Source organism: Diorhabda carinulata, chromosome 4, assembly GCF_026250575.1.
Source record: "Diorhabda carinulata isolate Delta chromosome 4, icDioCari1.1, whole genome shotgun sequence".
Classification (NCBI taxonomy): Eukaryota; Metazoa; Arthropoda; class Insecta; order Coleoptera; family Chrysomelidae; genus Diorhabda; species Diorhabda carinulata.
Window position 1 is genome coordinate 34,050,515 of NC_079463.1, and position 20,421 is coordinate 34,070,935.

The 20,421-nt window shown below is 29.6% G+C and overlaps 1 protein-coding gene and 1 long non-coding RNA gene across 3 annotated transcripts; one reads left to right on the top strand and one right to left on the bottom strand.

Annotated features, from left to right (window-relative positions):
- Positions 1-951: 951 nt before the first annotated feature.
- LOC130892852 (uncharacterized) lies at positions 952-19,346 on the bottom strand. Its single transcript, XR_009059116.1, has 2 exons — positions 18,967-19,346; positions 952-1,163 (listed from the first exon to the last, which is right to left on the bottom strand). It is a non-coding gene; the product is annotated as an uncharacterized LOC130892852 (long non-coding RNA).
- Positions 2,888-20,378, top strand: LOC130892851 (serine protease nudel-like). 2 transcript variants are annotated; one of them, XM_057798526.1, is made up of 10 exons: positions 2,888-3,219; positions 15,425-15,578; positions 16,325-16,456; positions 17,050-17,393; positions 17,458-17,620; positions 17,763-17,974; positions 18,356-18,471; positions 18,656-18,837; positions 19,887-20,063; positions 20,124-20,378. In XM_057798526.1, the coding sequence occupies exons 1-10, from the start codon at positions 3,169-3,171 to the stop codon at positions 20,153-20,155; spliced, it is 1,563 nt and encodes a 520-aa protein (XP_057654509.1). In that variant the 5' UTR covers positions 2,888-3,168; the 3' UTR covers positions 20,156-20,378. The 2 variants fall into 2 exon arrangements, with proteins under 2 accessions (XP_057654509.1, XP_057654507.1); XM_057798524.1 differs by lacking the exon at positions 2,888-3,219 and adding an exon at positions 14,981-15,077.
- Positions 20,379-20,421: the final 43 nt, after the last annotated feature.

The following is a 20,421-nucleotide window of genomic DNA, read 5'->3' on the forward strand; positions in this document are numbered from 1 at the left end:
AAACACCTAACATTATTTTTACCGAATGAATTTCTATAAAAGAATATAAGTGAAGAGGTTTTCGTTAAGGATCATATGTTAAATCTTTAACTCGTTCAATATTAATTTTTTTCACAGCTACTTATACAACGTCACAAGTCATAAATTTCATGAATTTTATTCATTGGCGTTTTTTCAGAATTGTTTTATTAGAACGTGCTCTCGATTTAAGAGGGAAACAGACTTATGAATATTGAATAGGAAGGGATATCAGAGGGTAGTGCAGTAAAAATAAGAAAATTAGAGTTATTAGGGAAAAGTTGAAGTGGTGACAAAAGGTTTATTTAAATGAAGAGGTTAATTAACCGCTAGGTAAGCATCGTTATTTATTGTAAGAACCTCGTAGCTTGAAACAATGAGCCTTAAGATAGATTATATTCGAAATATCGATGCGTGGTTTAAAAATAGCGTGGGAGAATCGACTCGATTCACGAAATTCACACATACTACCACGCATAGTGTGGTGACAACTACTGAATATTACGATTATTAACGTTACATTATTTAAAAATAAAAAAAAGAATCACTTGAATATTCACGCAGCATTTCTCTTTAATTCTTACATTTTTATTCGCGTACACGACCGTCTGTAATTCTCACAACGTATTAACACAGAAGTGTTTTCATTTCCATGAAATTTAATCTGCGAAAGCATAAAAAAAAACCTCTCGAGAGCAAAAAAACAAAACAAAAAGGGCGCAGTTATAAAAACGCATACTAAATAAAGATAACGAAGAACCTAATTTATATTACCAGTTGTAAGTGCTACCACGCGGATTAATTAATAAAAATTATTAAAAACTTGGAATATGTACAGTGAGGTACTAAAATATCCGATTAATAAACATCTTTTCACCTCATTAACTTTTTATGTCTTATTTAAATATTCTTGTAATGAAAAAAAAAATCATATTGGATAGTAGTGAATTATTATTGATTAAATAGATATCGAATTACAAGTTTTTATTACAGAAAACTTCGATTTATTTTTCTCGTCCACCGTGTAGGTACTTGCGGGACCCTAAGGCTTCCTCGTCGTCGTATTCCCTCCTATTGTAACAGGATGTTCGTCGTCCTTATTGGGCGTCTCATCTCCACTTTTCGGTACATCATGACAATTGAATCTGAAACAGATCGATATACATACAGATTGACTCTCGATGGCGATACATTATATAGTCTTGAAATAGAGGTGTGGAATAATACTTATCGATTTATAGTTATTGTTTAACTGTTTCCATATTTAAAACATCTCTTTTTGTAATATACGGGTGATAATAATAATAATGCACCCTCTATGGAATTCGAATAAGATTTTTGTATCTAGAGGCGGTAACGATTTAAATTAATTATACTGCAGTTAAGTTTACGCCGCAGGATTCGCGGTTTCTCACAGTTTGCTTTTTTATTTATTTATTTCCCGTGTTAGACACGAAATTGAACGTATCGAAAAGTTACTATATTAATTAACCTCCTAATAAATAATATGAAAAAATTAAAATAAATTTTATATTTCAACGAAACAACGTAGAATGTAATCTAATTAGTTAACTAAGCGAGTTGAAAAAACATTTCCAGTTTCTATCGAAATAAAATACCAGCGTACACGTATACATATATTTCGCCCATCTCTACAGTAGCAGAAATAAATTGTTCGGGGTATGGGGGGATGCGAAAATGGAGGGAAACGTCACCAACAGACGTAAATATTATGACTGGATTCCAGCAAGGTGCTGAACTTTTTCTTTGGCGTTTTGTTGCCTCTTTATACGATGTTTGCCTTTCCAGAAGGTTTCCGTTATTTATTTTTCTTTGTAATTTTAGTCCAGACAACAAATTCCGATAGAAAAATATTCCTCCGCGTGTACTTTCTTCTTGATGAATTTTATTTATGAACTGGTCTATTTTTATCAATTCTTATTTTGAGTTTGGATTCAGATAATGGTAAAACTTACGTTTCAAAGCAATTGAAACGTTTGTTTCCTTATTTTTATCACCACTTTAATTTTTTCATTATTGAAATTGATGTTTCAGTTAATTTGGAGGGTTAAACAAATTCACGTTGAACTGCGATAAATTTCTCTCGAATATAACCAACACTCTGTATCCACTTAATATAATTTATTGTCGTTATTACGTTTTAGTCATTCTCTTTGTTTTTGTGAATTGTATGATTGCCTCATTTGCAGTTTCGCTAATTATACAAAGTGTTTGTCTTGAAAGTTTAGACTGTACTTAATTTGTCTTTAAACGTTTATGAAATAAAAAAAACGCTAAATAGAATTATAAATTTAATTCAATAAAATATAATGCTGATCAAATACGAGCAACAAGTGAATATATACATTTTAACTCCATTTTAAAAATGGACGATTTCATGACGTAAAGACTGTAACGCACCAGCTGGGAGGCAGCCAATGAGAATTCGCTCCCAAAACGACGCGCCAATTTGAAAAATTTGAATTGAATATAAGACTACAAGGTGTGCTATTGCGCACCAGCTGGGAAGCAGCCAATGAGAATTAGCTCCAAAAGAGATGCGCAGAACGAGTCGAAAATGAGCCCTCGGGAAGAACACACCTTGTGGTCTTTAGTTTAGAATATGTTTCTACCTTTATCTACCTTTTATACCTTTTGGTTAAATAAGAAAAATTCTTTATACGTTTTCCATTACAAAAATTGATATTTGAAATATTATTAATGGAAAGTTTGTCGTAATAACTAAAATAAAGTTTTTCCGAGCCTTTTCCATTATAAAAAGTTTATTTTTTCAATTAAAAAATATGTAAATAGCTATTAAAATTGAAAATTACGAAGATACTTATAGTCGAGATCAACATTTTTAAATTATTTCACGGGAATGCTTCAACGCAGTTTCTTGTTGTTGGTTTGGTCCTCCCTGTAGCTTACCCAGCCTACTATTCTGTCGAAACAGTAAAGTAACATCTTCTTCTCTTCTGCCACCATTCAGCGCGCGCGCTCGCGACGGAAAGCACGCGACGTTGAGCTGAAGAAGTCCTCGAACGCGTGTTATTTGCGAAATTTCCAATTTGCGAAAAAAAAAAAACTTTTGGTATTTGATGAGTGCGCGCTAAAGTAAATTTTGTGGGTTGGTTTTTTGATAAAAAAATGAATCTGGAAGAATTATTTAGAGGCTGGCTCTTACCTATTTTATTTCTGGTAAGATTGCACATAATATTAAATTTGTATTTAAATTTATACCTGGTACGAACTTGTTATAAAAGAAAAAATGTTCAATTCGAACAAACAAATCTTGTCTGAAGAATACGAAACTACAGGTGAACCTTAAATTGTTGGCAGGTATTTATTCAGAGGGAAGCTTTTATCCAGGACCGGAGCGGTGTTTTCTTATTAACAGCTCTTTAGAACGCAATTTTAATTTATTTTTAGGTATAATACGATTTTGTTTTAGCCCATTTATTAAATTTATATTTGGGCGATTATAATTATATTCTTAGATTTGTAATTATTGTTTATTTCTGTACATTTTTTGTTTAGTTGCGCGTATGCGATGAATTTAATCCGGCCCATATTTTTTTTAACAATATCTATTGTTATTTGTACATTTGAGAACATATATTTAGGGTGTGTGCTTTAGGAAAATCGCATAAAAGAAACTTACCTCTACAATGGGTGTTCTAATTTTGCCTGAGAAATTTGAAGGTCTGATTGTTTGCCATAAAAAAATAATTTCGAAAACATTTAAGTTCCTATCATTTCGTCTTATTTATTAAAGGGAAATAATTTTGAAACGACGTAAAATATCTGTGATTGAGTACTTTGAAAAAAAATCTCATTCCCCTTCATTATTTTTTTTTTTGAACGATTACGTTCGAGTAATGAAATTTGGAGGGTGAGAGCGAACGGATGTCAGTTTCTTCAATGATGTACTTCATCGATGACGTCATAAAATCCCAAGGTTAAATCATAATGATACACAATAAGGCGTTACAATCAAATTTTATTTCGTTATATTAAATATTGATGATGATTCGGTGTGAAATGCATTCAATTGATTATTATTAACAAAAAAATGATTTGTATCGACAATTTATTTAATTTTTACTGAAAATAAATCGATTCTTCCAGATCGCGTGTGGTAAATAAAAATTTTAATCCCCTCGTATCAGTATTAAAACTTGTTTAACGCTAGTAAAAACGATCCTTAAAACTTTCTGTTTGTGAATCCTCAATAATATAATCCCATAAATTAATCAAATGGAGATTATATCCTTAAAATCCCTAAACCGTTTAAATATTAACTCGGAAGTTTTATTAGAACCTTTATCACGTTTTTGGATATAACCCAGCCCGGTTTAATCTTCGTTTTGTATAATTTATCGTCAAGTTAGTTACTAATTCATTATTATACTCGTTTTTATTATATAAAATATGTATATTTATTGGCGTTGCATGATTAATTTGCGTGTTATTCGTTCACATTCAACCACACTTGAAATTAACGACGACAAAAAAAAAGTGAGAAAAAAGTCTATTTCCCCAAACTCGTTATAAATAATTTTTTCTCTGTTTTGCAATACGTCTAAATAATTATTACTCGTTAATGAATATTCAAACGAGGCATCCAACGAAAAATGTTTACTTATTAATATTCCGAACACGACTTTTCATTCGAAAAATGGAAAAATTCTTTTTCGAACCAGTACGTTCAACTCGTATAACCAAAATTATAAATGCACCTATAATTTTTCGCATTCCGATGTATTTTAATATGCGGTGAAAAATAACTCTGATGGTATTTGAAAATGCACTTAACTTGTTTCGTTTAAATACACCTAATATGGATGGATTTCCATTTACGTGAACAGAACATTTTCCACATAAACACACCACTTGCAGCTATGAATTCGAGAATGAATTAGCGTTTTTAATGAAGAGTCATCAGGTACGAGAATCAATATTCCCATAAACAAACAAAATCGGAATTATTGAAAAGCGATTAATCCATGTATAGTGTTTTATAAATTGACCTGTATATTTTTGTTTCGGGTTTTAAAGTTATTTTGCATTAAGACAATTCTCGTTATTAACTACTACAGACTAAATTACCTTAAACGTCTTATATAAACAGTATATACACATATTTATATAATATAAACTCCACTCTATATATTGTAAAATAGTCTTCGTTCCGATTTAATAATAACTTAACGCCGCCGTAGAACGATTACCGACTTAATTGTTTACAATGTGCAACGCTTATTTGGATAAAATGAATCTGTGTTGTTAGATTGGCTACAATTGCCATTTTACGGTAATCGACGTATATAACGTTTAAAAAACTGTAACTATTCGTTGATTACATATTTAGCACTAAGAAATAAATGGGATCGGAGCTCAAACTGATTGTTAGCGTCTTTCATATTACGTTATTAAGCCGCGTTCGTGCAACTGAAAAAATGATTCTCGAAACAATCGGTTATGTTTTTTAGTTCTATGATCTCAGCTGTCATCTACATAGACAAATCACTTACCTGAAATATATGCAATTCTTTATACACGTAAATTTTTAACCACTGCCGTATATTTATTAAAAACTTTGTTAATTAATGGTTTCATTTTTTAAATTTGTTTGCTAAGCTCGTACTATAAAAGTTTTTAAATTATTATGATAACTAGACGTAGGAAAATCTTGAAATATAGTTATTATTAGTTTACATCTACTATGTACGATATAGCTCAAAACTTAACCTCAAAATAAATAGTTTTATACAGTGATCCAATAAATCTTGCATATGGACTGATTTTACGTACTTGGGAGCATGAAAATATAAGATGTATTCAAAATAGGGGGGGGGGTTAAACACATATCAACGATGTGGAAAGAAATAAGAAATATAAAAGTTTGTTTAATCCAACTCGGAATAAAGTTTATCGACCTATGAACTTTTATTTATAATTTGAATAAACACCTAGGCGTATATATATATATATATAGGTGCGAATTTCGTACAAATATTATTCATTATATTAATCAGACAATCGCTTCATCATTAACTGGTTCTATTAAAACGCCATAAATCATTAAAATTATTTACCGCTTAGACTTTTTTGTAAATAGCATCTGATAGTACTGTTTAGTTAAAAAATATATTGTCTGATTTCTAATGCGAAAGCAAGAATCGGTTTTACGGTGGTTAATTTATAATTAAATAACACACTTCAAAAACCAGTAGATATTCAGGTTCATTTCAAGGAAACTATGAAATTGCTAATAATGTTTTGAATTAACCGAAAAATTTCATCCGATAAATAAATTTTATCCGGAAATTAACCGATTCTTTATGCTCTCTATTTAATATCAAAATATATGTCGTTCCGACGTTACACGGTATAAAAATCAAATCAGTCACACTATTAAGTAGAGTGAAACTATGATTTTTCATTTATTATTTTTCGATAGAAATGTACGAATTTTACACGATTTTCTTGCTTCGCTATTTTATCGGGCGACCGATCATCTTCGAAAAACAAATTTAATGTAATTTGAAAACATGAATCGGTGTTAGGTATCATTTTAAAATATCAAATTGGAAATACGTGAATATTAGTCGTGATACTTTTGAACTAGATTAAACTACTAACAAGTTGTGGGAAAATCGTAGCAATTTCAACTTAATAAAACGTAGTTATAGGAATAAAATTGATGATTATTTTAAAACCTGAAATTATCTATATATAAAAAAAAAGGTTAATGCAACAGTTATACGCGGTATATAGTGTGTGTAAATACATGCATGTTTCGTAAACAGTACCAATTATTGATACCAGTACGGTTAGATATAATTGTAGAATAGAAAACGTAATAATAATTTCATTACGTAATTACTCGTTAAATTCCCGTCTTAGACTATTGACGTGACGATCGAATAAAAATATATTAAAGAAAATTCATATGAGTACGAAGAGGGATTAAACTCATTATTTGAACATGTGTCATCACCAACACAAAAATAAGTAAACCCCAAATTAATTTCCCAACTTGCGTAATTTCCCTGCATAAATTTACATTTGATTTTCACCCTAATGTCGAATTGGTTTTGCGGCTCCCCAAAAAACCGCTTAATATGCACCTTGCACTTTCCTCTTCAATGCATTTAAAAGAAGTGATTTACTCACTTACCCGATACCCTCTATTTGTCCAACAACCAGAACCGTAACAGATTGAATTGAATTTCATCATGAAATTACAGTATTGATCGAAATGATTCTTAATTATCTAATTATATACCGATTTTGTATAAATAAAGTCGACTTAGTATCGAATAATTAAATTTTTTTTAGACGACGCCATCTAAAAAGTTGTTCGTTTCGTATTAATTCACATATCGAAAGTTGCGTTTTTGAGCGTTCCATGTAGTGACATTGACAGTTCCGTACTGCAAAACACTTTCGGGACGTTCTGGAATAGCCACTTCATTGTTGACAGTTGACAGTTCAATAACAAACCAGATTGAAATTGCTAATAGAATCACCACAAATACGATTATCAATCGACAAGTAGCACTTTCGGTTATTGGTATACACATAACTATTTCAATCCAAATCACACTATCGTCGTATTTCGAATTACTTTTTGTAGGTCCGATTCTGGGTTACGCATTTGAATCCCTCAAAATCACATCTCCTTTATTTGAGGTTAACTATTTCAGATTTGTCAATCCCCTAGTTTTCGTTCGCCGTGCCAATCCACAATCCAATTCGAGATTGATTAATTTGCGTTTTTCCAAAAATTGGTTCTAATGAATTTCTTCCATGGAAGATACATATTAATAAAATGTTAAAATAATTCAAAAGTATTTATTATAATAATATAATATTTCTATATACAGTTTTAATAACTTTAGAAAATGATATTATCAAAAGGTAAAGATTGTTTATACGTACAGGTCTATAAAAGATATTAAAGTAAACGACCGAGGAAAATTTTATTCTAAAGTATATTCCAAAGTCGTTTCAAAATATTCTAAATATTGTCTATAATTTTCTGAACTGTGACGACAATCTATTGTTGTTTTAAAGACATTAAAACGCCCGTTATGTAAATTGTAAATATCCGCAATTTTCTTCATTATTTTCAAGCAAAAATCATTAATGTGTCGATAAAAACTTGGTAATTAGATGTAGTAAAATTAATGTTTTATACTATCTAACGAAATCGCGATGCAACACGCAACCGATAGTTAAATATTATCCGTGTTTGCAATTGCGTACATAACCTAAAATGTTTAGTTTGACATAAACATATTTCTTCTTTTTTTTTTACGCCGTAAAGAAAAAATGTTCGGAATACACGCCGTGCGTTATGAATCGAAGTAATTGATAGGGTCAAATGTCGGTGAACTTTTTATAATTCTTTTACAGTACTTATTATTACCAATTGTGGTATTACAAACCAATATAGGTATGTACTTACCATCTGCGTGGATTTTTTATTGTCTATTGAAAATTCGTGTCGCGTATACAGGGTGGCTTTTAAAAAATAAGAATAAAATATATCATTCTTATTATTATATTTTTTACCAACATAAAAAAATCGATGTTAATGTATACAAAATAAGAACGAATGTTCATATAACTGAAAAAAGTGTTTTTTATCACCGCGAGACGTATATTTTAAAAACGTGTTTGCTTAAACAGTGACACTAACTGTAATATTATACAGTCTGCAAATATTTTCGACTGGATCCCCAACAACACATGTAACAAGTATTTATTTCGACTCGTTAGTAATTCGAAACGGTAACCGTTATAAATATTACACAAATCATAATAATAAGTGGGATTCAAACAGGTATAGTTTCGAGTTTAGGAAGGTGTCAAAATAGGTAGAAAAACTACTAGAAAAATCTTTGGGTAAATATTCAAATGATAAAACCAACTACTAAGGAGTAATTTAAAATTATATCACTGATTTCTTTTAAGATAAAGAACAGGTTTAATATACCTATTAAGTCGCAAATCAAACGAGTTTGTGGAGAATGTTGAAAATAAATTTTTCTTCTTCTTTTTCTACGATATCTCGTCAAAGAATTGCTATTATTAAATTTGTTAGAGCCAAATATAATTGAAATTTACCTGACATGTCGAAGATAATCAAAATTTAAATATTAACTGTCAATAGCTTCTGTTTTCCGGTGCTCTAACTAATCCGACATTCACATACATATTTTTTTAAACAAAACCAGACAAGATGGTAATAATACTAAAACAGGTGCCGTTCAAATAGCGGATTAAATCTTACGATAAACCACATATTTGTATCCGTTGTTTGTAATTGCGTACATAACCTAGAATGTTTAGTTTGACATAAACATATTTCTTCTTTTTTAACGCCGTAAAGAAAAAATGTTTGGAATACATATATTTTGTAAACGCTTAAAGTATTTTATGATAATTGGAAAGGTAATTTCAGAATTATTCTCGAAGTGCCGATGAAAGTAAACAAACTAGGAAGTAGTGGGCACGAAAAAGCAACACCCTCGAGATATGCGAAAGAAGACAAAATAATGAGATAACTGTTTGTGTGTGTGTTTTTTTTTTAAATTATTCTTCTATAGTTTTCAAGGTCCAATGTAATTTTAACGTCTGTTACTCGATAGAAGAACTCTTAGGTTAAAAATATCGCATATTGTCGAAGTGTTTTTAAATTTTCTAGAACAGATTTTTTTTATTTCAATATAGAATTCGTTTAATTGATTATATATCTCACGATATTGAATTATCAAATGATTAATTATTTACAACTTTTTACTACGTTAATATTATTTTAACTCAGAATTTGTATGAAATGAACGTTTCGCGTTTACAACTTGTTTTTAGTTGTCTTTTTGTTTTATACAGGATGCTTATTAAATATAAATCATAAATTATTTATAATCTAAAAAAAATTTATAGTTATAATTACCTTATATTTTCTTTTAAACAAGATAAAATATTGACAGCGATTTCTTAACACATATAGAATTCTACAAAAAAGCAATGTCTTAAAAAAAACCAAAATGCAACAGTCAAGTTGAACTTGAATCAGGAATCACGTTTGTAAATCAAAATGTCAATTAATAATAATAAAAAAACTTAAATTGGTTATTTAAATTTTGAATAGATTCTTTTATAAATTAAAATATACATTAACAAGGAATTTCAATGTCAACGTTGATAATTTATATAGGTTATGTTTGAAAATCATTTGGAGTATATCATCGATAATTTTAAATATTTTAAAGAACATAAAATTAATCACATCTAAATAAAACAGGATATAAATATGTTAATTATTGCATCCGTTCAAATTTGCATCCTAAAAACACCGCTTTTATTAAAATCTTCCTTTTGAATTATTAAGAACATGTTTAAGAAACTATAAGTAATTTAAATTACGAATAACAAAAAGTATACTTTCGTAATATGAACGTTATACGGTTCAAAATTTAACATCGTCGTCGAGAAGGCATTTTACATAATTGACTAAATAACCTTGACCAGAGGACTTGATAGCTCCTTAAGATAACGTGTATATGGACATTTCATAATTAAACTAAATCATCTAGGTACAATTTACGCATGTTACAACAGTTCAAACATAACAAAAAAATGAATTATTCAAAATAGATGTACAGTTGATTAAATTAAAACCGGTATGAAATTCCACTACTTTCAAAATATTTTTATACTTGATAGTAAGAATGTTTTTTTTTTTCTAAAATTATGAGTAAAGCTAGTATATATATATGATTATATAGCTTATATAAAACTACAAGACACAAAATAAAAGCATAATTATACAATTATTTTTTTTTACCGTGGAATTTAATGCGCCACTGTCTTCACATGTGATAGTTGTCGTTCCTTTAGGTCTCATAATGGCAAATTTGAAACAATAACTTCACAATAAGTCTCAACAATGCTCAAATAAGGTGGAGGTTATTGCACAATAAATAACTTTGAACGTGGTTTAATTGGAAACGCAACGAACAACGAACGGTATAAAGGCATCCTTTTCGTATTATGACTTTGCTTCTTCTTTTTTATGGAAATTAGGCTACATTTAAAAAAATGTACAGTAATTGACCCACTATATTATCATTGTTATTCATTCACATAAGGACTTATATTTTACTGGCTTATTAATATACACTGTTGTAATCAAACTGTACGAGGTAATTTAAAATTGTATATGTGTAATAACGTTTCTACGTTTAGATGTTTTTCATAATATGTATAAACTTCATTCTTTGGACATTTAAATTATGATGATGAATTCATCGTAATTTATTGACAAAAAGTCTTATCTAGTTAATTCATTTGTTTTGTTGTTTTTAAAGTATCCTCGGTGACTGCAATTGTATAGTTTTATTTTATTTCCTGGTAATTTTTCAGCCTCGTCCGAGATCTTACTAGATAAAACTCGAAAGATCAATGGGACATATTAATTCAATGGAACTGTTACTTTAAGCATCTTACGAGTTCGTTCGAATTGAAAACTTATTTAATAAATATAAATTCTTTCAATACTTTTAACAATCGACATATTGTTAGTAACTTGAAAAAAATATAATTTATTCCATCTGTATTTTTTCGCAAATATGTCGGCTATTCAATTTCACAGAATTTCGTTTGCAATCTAATATCTAATTAAATAAAACTATCCTTATACAAACATCGACGATTATTATTAGGAACTTCATATCGCATCCCTTCTAAGGTTTTTCTACGCCCATGTCTGTAAACGTCAAAAATCGCACTGTCAACATTCCTTGTAAATGACGTTTAACAATAACATACACGTGCGTTTTGAGAAGAAAACTTAAACTTCTTGGTTTAATCAAATTACAATCAAATTTTCATTTTATTTTGTCTATTTACACAAATTTAGTCAATTAAAAAACTTTTAGCATTACCGAGATATATTTAGAATGGAAAGATTTGTGTCCCTAAATGTAGGCAGCACATTATACATACAATTTCTTTAAAAATAAGACACGTTCAAGTCTTAAGTAGCATGTTACGAATGGGCGTAGAAAAAGTATAGTACGTTACACGAGTTGTAAGCCCATTACGCACTCACAAAATTTTTCACATTCACGTGCTTAATTGGTTACTTACAACTCTTGTTACGTAATATACTATTCTATTCTTCGATAATTAATATCAACATGAAATTTTCAAATCTAATTTAGCAAGTTGGTAATAACAGTTAGAATATATCATCTAACTTGACGCATCAGATGTGCCACCAGAGACCGGACACTAACGATCAAACAACAGGCCAAAACAACACTTGCCTTCCCAACTGTTACATTCGACAAGGGATAATTTGTTTTTGTTCTATATAGAATAATTAAATTTTGATTTTAGTATTCTAGGTGATTAAATTTTGTTTAAACTTGAAATAATTCATATTTTTCTGTATTAGTTTTTACGTTTTACGGAATTATATCAAAGTAAATATTATATTGAGTTGTTTCTTTTTCGTGTGACGCCATCTTGAAGTTAATTCTGTTGTAGCACTATATTTAACTCGATATCAACATCGAAGTATTATTTAGTTGGGGATTCTGAGCTCTCGCGGATCGATAAATTTACGACGAGACTATTAGATTTTCTAAATGATCGACTCGAGACTTACAAGATTCATTCAATTTACACACTTCAATACACAATAAAAAATAAATCGAACAGGTGTCACATTAGCGGACTCGCCCATTTTAATAAATTGAATATATTTCTCTGTAACGCATTTTCGGTTTTTGAAACGGTTGTTTATATAGATCACGTAAATTCGCATCACAAAAAATTGTTTTTCGCATTTTTTTTTTTTTTACTGAATAAATAGAACTTTCGCGGTCACAAAAACTAAATGTTCAGTCAGTAAAAAAATTAATGATAAACGATCTAAATTGATAGACGTAAAAGAATGTTTCGTAACATACAGGGTGTGTGTAAATTCATGCGATAAATTTAGACACACCCTATATGTAACAGTTAACAGATGTACTGATCGCATTAAATATATGTTTTAAATGAATTATTCGTATTAATTCAAGTTCTTGTCTTACGTGTAAATCTAAGGAAACGAAACAATGAATGGAGATGAACTGGGAAACTCGAAACGTATTCATTGTTTATTTTCATACATGTAATACACACTTAATTGCGTTTAACAAAGTATAAATTGATGAGGATCAAGTGGGCGATATGCATAAAAGGATAAAAGCAATGTGTTATTCATTCTAAACCTTCACTACATTTAATATTAATTTTTTATTAATAACCGGAGACATTTTAAGGTTAATGATGTCATTTTCTTTTTACGTTTATCACAGGGTCGCATCTCTTATATTTTATCGATTAAATTTTACGTAAATTGATGAAAATTCTACTACAACAAAAACTTTAACATGATAAAAAATCGATAGAATTCAAATCTGTCCACCCAGTAATTCTCACATTATCTAAAAGTTATTTTTTTTTTTTTCTAATAGACTAGTTGACAAATTTTGGGAATTAGTTTAAAACTATAGCTTCTATTTCACCCCAAAAATATATTATTTTAAGAAAACTAGGTTTTTTACGTTAGTATCTTTAGTTTTTTGAAATTGACCGCGAAAAAGGCCAAGACTGTCATGGCGTCGCGAAACAGCTGTGTTTGTTTATGACAGTCAATTGTGTTTTTTAATAAATAACGAATTCCTCGTATTATAAATACTGTATAGTGCTCCAGTGTTTTTTAACTAGACTAGACAAATTATTCATATACGTTCCGAACAATAAAGAAATAGGAAGAAAGTGGTTGGCAAATAGACAATATGCTCTTACTTTATCAACTAATTCCACAAAATATTTCTGTGAAGATTATTTTGATGTAAGTATAAAACAAAACTCGATGAATATATTTATAAATGTATAGTAGAAGGAATGAATTTTGCAAAATCTACCATCATAATATACCAAACATAACATATAAAATTTTATGACTTTATGATTAAGTTATTGAAACTTTGTATTCGCTAACCTCAAAATCGGTAAATTATTTTCATTCCACAGTGGGTAAATACAACTATCTGACTGGTAACTGCTAATTAAATAATACTTTATTTGTTCATCACATAATACTTACATGTAACTTTTAACACTGCGGACTTCCGATAAACAAAAGTAGGTGTTTATTAAAAAAAAAAAAAAAATGTCAAGCATGACGGCGTTTATTTTGGGCAAATTACTGCCCCGTTTGCTTTGTTAAATCCTGATTCCCTGGCAATTTATACCTGTCTTTCAAGATTAAACTAAAAGCGAACTTTATTAATTTCACAATAATTGCCGAAAACTCGGAATAACCTGGTTATTTCATTCATTTTGTCGATTTTATTTTCCAAAAATTTTCAATGGAACGAGCTTATTGTTGAGACTTTTTAATGTGTACTGTCGAGTATTTATCAACTGTTGATACAATACAATTATAGTGAAGGAACATAAATTTATGTATAGTATATTTTGTAAATATTTGAACCGTAAAAAGTTGTAATGTATTCTTTGATCAAAATGGACTTACCGTGTAATTGTTTTTTATATCTTGCACAATTTTTTCCACCACAGAAAAATATCTTTTAGTAATACTACACTTACAAAATCTCGATAAATCATAATTTGTAATATACGATGTTCTTTGACGATTTATTTGACGTTTTCGTTGAGATTCTATAGTATTAGAAGCAAGAATCTTCGATGGCAGGGGATACGTGTTATTATTGATAAAAAAAAAATAAGAATTGGTGGAATCAAAAAGTATAATTATCAAAAGTATTGTAATTGAATTTGACTTGCTAATTTTCTTCACTTTAGAAACATATAAATATTCAGATATATCAATTTTGGAAAAGTCTTTTTATCTTCATATAAGTACCATGATTTCATTTGGAATAATACAATTGATAATAGTTATTTTAAAAGTAGAAAGTGAAACGTGTGATTTTCTCGAAAAAATCTTGAATCAACCGGTATGTATTTAAAAAACTACGAAATGAGGAATAGAAACCGAACCATATTACAAACACGCTTAAGAAAGAAATAGATAATAAACATGAACGTCGGAAAAATAATAAAACTTCCCTACGGACAAAAACATTAAGTTTCCCGTTAATATACTATTATATAGTGAAGATGATTAACATTTCGTTTAAAATAATTGACACTTAGCCCAAGGAATAATAACGAACATGATATATTATCGTTTTATAACCACGACGTTATCTATTTAATCAACTTACCTATACGAAATTGAAATACGGTTGTATATACAGGGAATCATAATAAATATTATCTATAATCCGAATTTATATTACAGGTATGTGGTCAGTCGACAAAAGCTCACGTGCTAGGTGACGAATGTAATAGTGATTGGGAATGCAAAGAAGATATAATAGGATCAATTTGTAATAGAGGACGATGTGCTTGTCAACCATTTCATGCCAGAGTAAACCAAACAAGTTGTGTACAAGGTAACATTTCGAGTAAAATAATAGTATATTATACCCATTACGCATAGAAATTGTAAAATGTGTTGCATACATTTAGGGGCATCACTCTTTCAATCCTAAATATATCTCGCTAATGTCAAAAGTTTTTATATTATTTAATTGACTAAATTTGTGTAAAAAGACCAAATAAAGTCTTGCGTAAATAAAAATTTGATCTCAAGAAGTTTAAATTTTCTTCTCAAAACGCGCACGCCAGTGTGTGTTATAAGATTTCATGTTTAAATGATTAAACGTCATTCACAAGGAATGTTGACAGTACGATTTTGACGTTTACAGCTTGTTATAAAAAAGAAATCTATAAATTCCTTTGTAAATCGAAGGATAAATTGAAAATTAAAATATTAAAGTATGTTTATTAAAAAATCAATAATTTTTTTATAGATTGTGCTACATTTTATTAGAACAAATTACAAGAATCCAATTGATAATTTCCATTAATAGAATCTGATATTTCACACTTTCTTCTTGTGGTATTTTATAGTTACCTGCCGATCTATTCATTCATTCATTCGTAACTTATATATTATATACTATTTCAATTAAATAATTATTGTTAATTAATTACAAAATTTATGGGCAAACTGTCATTTAGGATACGAAAACCGTTTAATTTAATTTGCTAATCATTAAAACCCCGATAATTAATTTCAGTTGTATCCTTTTAGTCTTTAGTATCTAGTTTATTAATTTTTTTTTTTTTATTTAAGCAACTCTACTGGGATATGATTGCGTTGTTCCGGAACAGTGTTCTTTGAAGGTGGCCAACAGTAGTTGTCTAGAAGGAGCGTGTCGATGTGTCGACGGTTTCCTGCAATTCCGGAAGCACACTTGTCTCGGACGTGAGTATTTAGCTAAATTACTTTCATTTATACTATCACTTATTCATATTGAAGTCATTTATTCGACAGGTTTAATACAAAATTTTATTTGTGCCACTTTTAAAACATTCGGAAATATTATCCAATGTATTTTTTTCTCTAGATAATCTCTCGCTTTTTTTTTTAAATGACATCACCTCGTATTATTATTTATCTATTAATAATTGTAGTACTGCAACCGTGACTAAAACACTGTGTTTTTTTACATCCATAAAATTCATTATTGTCATATAGAGAATGAAACGACTGCGAGTTATTTCTATCTCAAAGAAAATTACATAATAATTGTCGAATAATGGTATCTCATTTCCTTCCAATGTAGATATGAAATTTTAGATATTACTTGAAGATTTAACGATAAGAACTACTGGCCTGCGTGAGATTTAACAATTACTAACGTTGAAATTAATGACACTTACTTCCAACTTGAGAAGTTATTCAATTATCATCATTGATTAATTACCTAGATCAGATTATGAAATACTTATATAGAAGATGAACTCAAAATTTTATATGTATACAGAATGTACATTTATTTTAGTTTTTTATTTCAGCTGCAAGACCTGGAAACGTCTGTTACAGTAACGAACATTGTCGATTATGGACAGCGGACAGCCATTGCGATTTTTTAATACCAAACCTCTTCGGTAGATGTTCCTGTAATACGCCATTCAAACAAGTCGGTGACGCTTGTGTAAGATCGGCGTTCCAAAATAAACCTACAACTGCTTCGACGACTATTTCAACGTCGAGTAGTACAATAACTACCACTTTTATTACTACAACCACGACTCAGAAAACGGAAATTGAAAATCACGATGTTGAATCAAACGTAATTGGACATGATGATGATAATCATCGAGATGTTACTACAGAAAAAGATAGACTTACTGAAATGGTTGGTTATTTCATTTCATTTATCCAATAGCACATTGATTCTAGGATTAATTTAATGTTATCAGGTATCTACAGGACCCGAAACTACCAGTCAACTTGCTCAAGTTACAAAAGAGGTTGTATCAGACGCGGATTTTACTACAAGAACTACAATCTCGAGAATATCCACAACTACGGAACCTAAATCTACCGTCTCTCCAACTAGAATGATACCTTCTATTACAACAGGTACGTTTTAGACACTATATAATGAATTAATTTTATATATATATATATATATATATATATATATATATATATATATATATATATATATATATATATATAGAAAGATGTTCGCGGTTTAATAATTTACTCGCGTTATTTGCAGTCGTACCTCCGACTACAACTGGCATACGAACAAGAGTGGAAACCGGTGACGAAGCTGTTAGTTTGGGTTTACCTTGCGTAACCGATATGCAATGCAAAATGGCGGATCCTTCGTCCAAATGTTTCGAAGGTATTTGCGATTGTATTAGCAAGACGAACGGTACAAAATCTTGTTCGGCAAGGAATCGTGGGTGCATACCGGGAACTTTTCAAGTAAGTATGATTCAAAAAAAATTTTACTGAATGATATTTTTTTTGTTGTTTTATTTTTCTTTTCTATTACGTGAATGTTTTTTTTTTAGTATAGTATCTAATATGAGTAAAATAATCAGTTATGAACAAAACATTGATACTACGATCTGAAGAACGGAAATTTAAATTGATAGTGGGCGTCTTATACACAGATTTAATAAATTATGCAATATACGCTATTAAACATTCGCAACACAAACAATAACAGTGATTTAATGATAAAAAAAATGAAGAATCTTCCAAGGTTCATGTTACATAGTGGTTAAAATATAAATATAACATTCCTAGAATGAATTATGTAATAATTAAAGTTTGAAAATATGTTTTTATAATTGTTTTCAGTGTCGAAGTACTGGAACTTGTATTAGTTGGTTTTTCGTTTGTGATGGCAGGAAAGACTGCAGTGACGGATCCGATGAAGAATGCACACGCAACAAATGCCCACTTGAGGCTTTCAGGTAAAGAATTTTCATTTTAATTGAAGCCGATATTAAATAGTTCGTTTAAAGAGCAAACTGAATGAGATTCGCTATAATATTGTCAAACTATAAGTGCAATAAAGACTCTGAAATAATATTTAGTATAAATTATTAAGAAAAACTTGAGCTAATATCATTATATGAAACGGTGTTTTTATTATAGTTGCAAGTCGTCGGGGAAATGTATATCAAGAGCAAATAGATGTGACGGATCAAAAGACTGCCCATTAGGAGAGGATGAATCGAATTGTCAAGCGATTGGTAAAAAAGGATGTCCACCAGACACATTCCAATGTCGAGATGGAAAATGTTTGCCAGAATACGAATTCTGCAACGCAATTATAAGTAAAGATATTTATAATTTCTTTATAAATTCATTCGTCCTACATTATTACACCACTATCAATATCTGTATAGATGTATTTCCGAACGATTCAAAATATAGTTACGCACTTAAATATAAAATGTACATACCTTATTAATTAAATAATAGTTTTGATATTTACACAAAGATTTAACACACGATTATATTTACGGCTAGTGCACGTTGTTTATAGGTTTGATCTTGGTAGCTGCACTGGCAGAACTAGTTCAGGAAGTGTTCGCTAAAGCGTTCTTCGTAGTAGAACCGGCGCTAGATCGCTGTTCCAAAAAGTACAAAAATGTTTTCCATTATTACCAATACTGTACAAAGCTTGAATCACATCAAATAACATCAAATACAACAATCGACATTATATCTTTCTTTGTATCCGATAGGACTAACTCGATACATTCTTTAATTGGTATGCACTGGTCTAGTTCGTAATATTTCCAATACAGTTACAAAGAACAAACCTAATATGTCATCTATCATCGAGTGTACCACGTGGGCTATAAGAAATTATATCTCAACCTACTAGATAGTCAACAATCAATACACTAATAGTATATTAAAAACAAGTAATAGGAGGTTTTCTATTGTAGCACAATTTCCGAATGCTAGAATAGCCTTATGTTACAATTGTTTTATACTATTTTCTCTGTTTCGGCTTGTACGAACATTATTTATTCATAGAAAAATATTCATTAGGGAAATTACACCGTAACGTAGGCGATAAGTTGGTAGCACTGATTATTGTAAATAAAAATGGATATAACCTCACACCAAAGGACTCTTCGACAAAAAAAATAACGTGTTTTGTTTCATGTTTAATTAACAAATAAAGTGTGAGTATATAGATTGGAATAAATTTTTATACGAAAACGTGCGTGCGAAAATAACGTTCTAATACCGAAACGCAATTTACGTTTGGCTATTAAAAAGAAATGGTCAAAAAAGTAAATCTCCAGATAAATTGAAACAATTTCTAATTATTCCTAGTTTGATTTTAAAGCGATATTTATATTTTAAGGTTGCAGTGATGGAAGTGACGAACCACCTCATATTTGCAAAGGTAGGGCAAGGAGAAGACGAACAGAATATTGTCCATTAAGATGCGGTAACGGAAGATGTCGATCAAGTGCAATAGCTTGTTCTGGAAGAGACGGTTGCGGTGATGGTACAGACGAAAATCAATGCTCAGTTTGTAGTAAGTTGTTCATTTCAATTATATAAATAAATAAATATACGTAATTTTTTATTTTTTCAGGATGTCCAGTCGTGAAGAGTCGCAATTTATAGTTTATTTAATGATTTCTTTTAACTTGTACAATGCCAAAAATTCTGTAAATTATTTTTATTAAAATAAATAAGTTTGTAGGATTTACTTAATGAATTGTATGTTAGTTAGTATTTTGTAATGCTCAAAAACACTATTAACCCCTTGTATTTTATAGATATAGATTTATTTATTTAAAAATCCTTAGGTTTTTAGAATTCTGTAAAAATAAACGTTTTAAGTACTTGTCATTTTTATCATATACCATTGAGAAAAAAAAACTATTTAG